The sequence below is a fragment of the Microtus oregoni genome, unplaced genomic scaffold, assembly GCF_018167655.1.
Source record: "Microtus oregoni isolate MIOR12 unplaced genomic scaffold, Mior012 000027F_ref0000203, whole genome shotgun sequence".
In the NCBI taxonomy this organism is placed as follows: Eukaryota; Metazoa; Chordata; class Mammalia; order Rodentia; family Cricetidae; genus Microtus; species Microtus oregoni.
Window position 1 is genome coordinate 26238365 of NW_024543086.1, and position 7213 is coordinate 26245577.

General features: G+C 47.9%; 1 protein-coding gene across 1 annotated transcript; it reads right to left on the bottom strand.

Moving 5' to 3' along the window:
- Positions 1–4122: 4122 nt before the first annotated feature.
- On the bottom strand, positions 4123–7213 carry Tmem186 (transmembrane protein 186). The gene is made up of 2 exons (XM_041676072.1): positions 7023–7213; positions 4123–5602 (listed from the first exon to the last, which is right to left on the bottom strand). The coding sequence occupies exons 1-2, from the start codon at positions 7023–7025 to the stop codon at positions 4964–4966; spliced, it is 642 nt and encodes a 213-aa protein (XP_041532006.1). The 5' UTR covers positions 7026–7213; the 3' UTR covers positions 4123–4963.

A 7213-nucleotide genomic window follows, 5' to 3' on the forward strand; every position in this document is an offset into this window, starting at 1 on the left:
GCTAAGAAAGGAACGTCGAGTCACCCCGTCTGCAGGATGTGGTGTGGTGGCCGTGGGCTGGCTCTGTTTGGGTTCATTATTTGAGACAGGGTCTCTGATAGCCCAGGTTGGCCTAGAGCTTTGTAGCTGAGGATAATCTTGAACTCCTGATCACCCTGCCTCAGCTCCCAAAGTGATGATCAAAGTCATGTGTAACCAACCATGCCTTTGTTGGAAGGCAGGTTGAGTCTCATTCTGTAGCCCAGGCTGGCCTCTCCTGCCTGAGCTTTTCCAGTGTTGGGATTTTAGGCATGAGCAACCATGTCTGGCTCTTATTTTTGCTATAGCCCAAAGGGTTTGGGGATGTGGCTAAGTGGTAGAGTGCTTGCCTATCCTGTACAAGGCACTGAACTGGAACCCCAGCAGCACCACCACATGAGCGAGCATGCGCACGTACACACACACACACACCCAGCCACACACACGCACACACCAAAAGAACTAAGACGATTATTATTGTAGAATTGTTTTTCAAAGGGACAAATCACCAATATAGCCACGGTCTAAATCTAAAAGCCTTTTTCTCTTGTGACCTGGAACTTCTAAGACTATTTTTGGCCTCAAACTAAGAGTAACCCCATCTGCCTCCGCCTCCTGACATTAAAGGCCTACACCACCAAGCCTGGCTCTTATTTTGTTTTCTAAATAGCTCAAACCACTGCCCTGCTGAGGTTACAGAACCGTACCCACGTCCTGTTACTGGTGGAGAGAGCTCTGATTTTAGCTGAGGTGTAGGGAAGAGTAGTACACTCGTGTGCCCTCTGCTGGCACCTCGTGAGCAGACCACAGAGCAAGCAAAGGCTACCCTGGCGAGGAAGGGCTCTCTTCTCACAGGCGCGCCCCTGGCAGGCTTAGCAGCTTTGTAGTGGGTGACTCGCCGCTGCAGTCACCTGGGGAACCTGGCAGTAGGAATAACAGGGAAGGGCCTGGGTGGTCTTGAAAGTATTACCATCATAAAACTGAGCCAACGGCAAACAAAAGGGCAGACACTTCCTATTGGTTTGTCTGTTGTTTTGACATCTAGTCTAATTTAGGCCAGACTGACCACAAACTCATTAAATAGCCAAGGAGTCCCGATCCTCTTACCTCCCAAGGTCTGGGATTGCAGGTATCTGCCATTATAACCAATTTATGTGGTGCTGGACATTGAACCCAGGATTCAGCATTATACTGAGCTACATCCCCAGTCCCTTAAACTGGGAATTCTAAACTGGTTTGTGGCCCTCTGGGTGCAACCAGGCTGCACCAATAACATAACACCAATAACAGGAGAATCAAATTCAAGATCATTATCAGCTACAGCGAAAACTTGAGGTTAGCCTGGGCTACAAAATACAAAAGGCCCTGTCTTAAAACAAGATCATAGCCGGGCGGTGGTGATGCACACCTTTAATCCCAGCACTTGGGAGGCAGAGGCAGGCAGATTTCTGTGAGTATAAGGCCAGCCTGGTCTACAAGAGCTAGTTCCAGGACAGGCACCAAAACTACAGAGAAACCCTGTTTCGGGGGGCGGGGGGGAGTTCAAAACAAGATCAAAGATGTTCGGTTTTTATTTATTATATGAGAAGAGAGGTGTGTGCATGCCACTGTCCACGGTTGTCAGAGGACAGCCCAAAGCACTCAGTTCTTCTTACTGTCAGGGTCCCTTGGCTCAAGGGCAAGCTGCCAGGGTTGATGGTAAACACCATTATCCTTTGAGCCCTCCTTCCCCCCAAGTTTATTATTCACATTTTTTAGTCTAAAGTTAGATGCTCTTCATGGCTAACTTAACTTCAGTGTTGCAGCTCCTACAGTCTCTGACACCCTGCGAATACGGCTGTGTTCTCATGGCCCAGTGTGTCTACTAGGGAAGAGGTGTCTTTCAGTCTATGTGACAACATGGGCATGGGCAGAACGTGACAAAATAGGCATAGATAGGCAAGACGTGACCTAAGTCATTCCTCCCTCCCCGCCCCACTACCTAGGAAACAGAATGCTAAGAAATTTCCCCTTCAGTTTACATTTTGATATAAAAGCTGTTTGGAAAATAAACACGGGTGAATTTCAGGGTGTGAATTTAGGATTTCAAGAAGGATCCCTGAAACTCCCTCCCGATGATATCATGTGAAATGTGTTTCATTTATTCCCACACCTCCACTCTGATACGAGAAATGATTTATGTCAGGGCTGGTCCCTGACACCTGAGTACTGAAGTTCTATTTGGGACAGTCAAGCATTATTTTGTTGGTTTATTGAGATGGCTTCTCTGTAGCTGTGGCTGTCCTGGAGCCCGCTCTGCAGACAGGCTGGCCTCTGCAGTGGGAGCATTAGAACTGGCCAGCAGTGATGGTTGGACAACACTGAGGGTGTGCTTCATGTCCCTGAACAACACGAATGGTTACAATTCGATATGTACACTTTTGATTCTTGTGATTGCAGTATAATTGTATCGTTTCCCCCACACACATGTATGTTTCTGAAGAGAACCTGCTTAGTCTGTATTGTGTATGTTTTCAGGGCCGACCATTTCTTAGTGGATAGCTAATTGGTGTGCTCTTCCCTGAGGAAGACAATTTCTCCTGCTTTCAGAATTCTTATGTTGCCTGTAGTTCTCTGTGTAGTTGAGGCCTTATGGTGTGTCCTCCCCGCAACTCCCCCAACACCCTGTGGCACGTCTGTTGTTATCTTTGTTCAGGCTCTGTTTCCTTTACATCAGGGAAGAATAGTTCGAGCAACAGTGGGTAAAGGTGCTCGCTGGAAGTCTGACAACCTGAATTTAATCCCCAAGACCTGAATGCTGTAAGGAAAAGGACGCTGAAAAGTTATCCTCCAACCTTCATATATGCACAGTAGTATACACACAAATAAATAAAGGGAAATTATAAAACAAAGCACTTTGGGTGGGCAGCTGCTTTCCTCTCTATGCAAATACAATTCGCCTAATAAGCATGTTGGTTATTCGTTATGAAAAGCAGCATATCCAGTCTCCTTCAGCTGACAGACTGTTGCTTGGATAGAGTCCCTCTATCCTGATGACAAGGATGTGAGTGGCCCTGACACTCCTGGGAGTCAACACATTCTTGGCTGGTGCTGTCCCTACCTCAGTCAGCATGTAGTGATGTAGGCGGAGACTGCTTGTTCATTTCCCGACTGCTCAGACCCAAATAATCACAAGGCCATTGTAACATGAGGGCCTGCTTGCTGAGGTTTCTGTTCTTCCCAGTTCCCACAGCCGGTAAATCCCAAAGAAATCACACAGAGAGTCTACATTAGATATAAACTGACTGGCCCATTAGCTCAGGCTTCGTATTAGCTCTTATAACTTATATTAGCCCATTATTCTAGTATATGTTAGCCACATGGCTCAGTACCTTTTTCAGCAGGTTAGGTCACATCTTGCTTCTCCCGTGGTCTGTGCAGGACTGGGGAAAGAGCTTCCTTCTTCCCAGAATACTCCTGTTCTCATTGCCCCACCTCTACTTCCTGTCTGGTTATCCCATCTATACTTCCTGCCTGGCTACTGGCCAATCAGCATTTATTTAAAACATAATTGACAGAATACAGAATTGTCCTGCACCAGCCAATAGTTTAGGTGTATTTCTTTTATATCTTAAATTAACCCATTTCTATTAATCTGTGTATTGTCACGAGGCTGTGGCTTACTGGGAAGGTTCCAGGCACTTCTGACTCCGCCTACTTTCTATATCTCTTTTAGCCTGGCTACATTTTGCTAAGTCATTGGCTGAAACAGCTTTATTCATTAGCCAATAAAAGCAACACACACAGAAGGACATCTCCCGTCATCTACCCTTTTCTGTCTAATTAAGAAGGAAAGTTTTAACTTTAACATAGCAAAATTACATATACAACAGTTACCAAGGAAAAATTAGTTACAATACTTCGTGAGTCTAAAGTTTTATATCTAATTTATCTTTCATCATAACTAAGAAAAGCTGTAACTATCTAGTCTTTAACTCCATTAAAGACCCCAGAAGGATATATTACCTATGTAAACAGGAGTATCTTGTAAGCAACTTCCAAAACTCTAGAATTGACAGAGACATTATGCTGCCTGGACAGTCACCCAAAGTTTATTCTGCCCTACTGTAGGCCAAAGCAGCTTTATTCACCAACCAATATGGCAACACATATACAGAAGGACATCCCACATCACAGTGACTTCCTGATGGGAGAAAAACAAGCCCACTTTAGGCTTCGGCACTAGCCACCAAGCTGGCGGGTGCAAATGGGGCAGGCCACCTGGAAGCCTCCCTCAGTGCTATAAACTCTGGGCTGCTGCCCTGGCACAGCATGCAGCATGTACTGGTATGTCTCTTCTGTGGAGCCGAGGGTGGAACTTACGGCCTTATACATGCTAGTCAAGAGCTCTACCACACAGCTACATGTCCAGCCTCAGCCATTACTGGCTATTTTTACATCCATCCCCACGAGAGAAGAAGGCTCTTCTATCTCCCAGTGCAATTCAAGGCTCAGAGACTTAATAGCCTGCCCCAGGTCAAGGAGCTGAGGTCCAGCAGAACCCAAGTCTCCAGACTCCAAGTCTATGTTCCTCTGCCTTCTGGTTTCATAGCAGTGAGCTGCCCCAGTGATCTTGGCATAGTATTTAAAATGCCCTATTGAGCACAATGTTCAACCAAGGGCTTTTTCCTAAAGGTGGTTAACATCTTCTTTTTTGGCCCACAACAACCTTGACCTTCTTCTGCACCTGCCTCCATCTCCAGAGCTGAGTACAGGCACACACAGCCATGCCTGCTTATATGCAGCTCTAGGGATTGAACTGCCTGCATGCTATATGAGCAGTCTACCGTGGAGCTTCAGTCCCAGCCTATGGGTATTAGCTTCTGCCTCATCAATGTTCTTGGCCTTCCCCTCTAAAATCCGGTGTAACCAAGGATATGGGAGGCCTAGGCCTAGTTGCTGTTCTTTACTTGAGTGTGGTCAGGGTTCCAAACACTTGTGAGAAACGTTCTTTGTCCAGGATTCGGCCATAGCGCAGGGTAAGGTAGAAGGTCTGCTTGCCACTGTATTGCTGGATGCGTACAAACACTTCCTGGGCCTGGTCCTTGGATTCTGTCAGAGGTATCATGTCTGACACGGCATAGTACGTGTCCTGTCGCCATCCCCAGAAGGTCAGGTGGGCCACTCGAAGCATGGTACCTGACTCATTCACATAGAGGATGCCCACCAGCCTCCTGAAGAAGTAGCTCATCCAGTACAGCATGGCCAGGGCAAAGCAGGCAATCCCACTCACCAGGCAGAGTGAATTGAGGGTCATGAGGCCCTGTGAGTACGAGTAGAAGCCCGGAGGCAGGGCTATCACAGTCACAGCTGTCTGAGCCAGCTTCAGCCGAGACACATACCCAAGTACTCTGATGGCATTGAATCGGTAGATTGTGTGGAACTTTTCAGTCTCTGTGCCTGGTGGCTTCTCCTGTGAGGTGGGGGACGTGCTCCCCACCCACCTTCTGGAATCTCCCTGCCCAGTACAGTACCACAGTCGATGAAGAGGCCTCCCCCACACAGCTGGGCCCTGAAACCTTGGCACGGCTCGAAGGAGGACAGCCTGGAAAGGAGAGGTTTCTTTCAGAATTCAACCATGATGAGCACACAACAAACGAAGCAAAGCCCCTAGACAGGCTCCAGGCAAGCCTGGAAAGCCGCCAGGGCTGCCAAAGGAATGGTAAAGCTAAACAGCTAAATATTTTCTGTGGAATTCTACTCTGGATAAGTACCATACTCTTCTTTTTGCAAGTAAACAAACCCTAATCCCAACCAGTGAGATATCCCATCAAGTATAAACCCTAATCCCAACCAGTGAGATATCCCATCAAGTATAAACCCTACTCCCAACCAGTGAGATATCCCATCAAGTATAAACCCTAATCCCAACCAGTGAGATATCCCATCAAGTAAAAGTGCTGGCCACCAAGCCAGGTGACTTGAATTTGATCCCTGAAGCCAACATGGTGGAGGAAGAAAAATTACTCATGCAAGGATGTCCTTGACCCCCACAGGCCATGGCACAAGCATTTTGCACACGAACTGAACACACACAGGATGATGATGATGATGATGATGATGATGATGATGATGATGATTATGGTTTTTCAAGACCGGGTTTCTCTGTAGCTTTGGAGACTGTCCTGGAACTAGACCAGGCTGGCCTCGAACTCACAGAGATCCACCTGCCTCTGCCTCCCGAGTGCTGGGATTAAAGGTGGGCACCACCAATGCCCGCCATTTTTTTTAAGTTAAAAAACTAAGTCCCCACCCCCATCAAAGAAAGAAAGAAAAAAGGCAAGACAACTCAACAGAATGAATGGGGGCGAGTCTGGTTCTCAGGCCAGTCCTTCCCCTAGGCAGGTCCAAACAAACACTGGAAAGGTTTCGTTCCAGACATTCAGCAGAGACCTTCTGAGAGCCAACAGGAAACTTGAACTTGGGTCCCTAAGTCTGTGAGGCACTTCCTCAAGGAGTAAACTAATCGGTGTCATAGTGGGAAACCCAAGCACCAAAACTGTGGGGCACTTGTCACAGAACCTCTGCAGTTCTCCGGCTGCCTTATGTCAGGAGAACTGCTTTCTATTAGCCTGGTTGGGAAAGCAGAGAAGTGAGACACGCGGGGGCCCCCAAAGCACTGCACAATGATTCTCTGGGTGAGTAGCATAGTGAGCAACTTCTGGGCTTTACAGTCAGAGGAAGGCTCTGATCCCGGCTCCCACAGACACTAGCTGTGCATCCTTCTTCACAGCCTCAGCATACGCTGAGGGAGACACGGTTCTTAGGCCCTGAATTTGCTGAGCGCTCAGGGAGTTACAGCGACTCCGACCGCCCACGTGACCCAAGGGGCCCGGAGGAGGCCGGCCTTCCACCGGCGGAGCTCCCGGATCGGCGGCCCTGGCATCCTTGATGCCAGTCCGAGGCCCGGCCAGGATCCCCTGAACGCGTACCCTCTTTCGCCGCCCACTACCTGCCCGTCCTACCATGATCCCGTCTCCTGCTATGAGAAATAAACGGACTCGTCCCGGAAACTTGAAGAGCGCGTGCGCGTGTGGTTAAAAAGACGCATGCGCTAACTAAAAAAAAAAAAAATGAGTCTGTGTTCTTGGGGATTGTAGTTCAAATCCTATATCAGCTGTGAGTCATTTAGGGAACTCTCCTCTTCCCGTCGTGC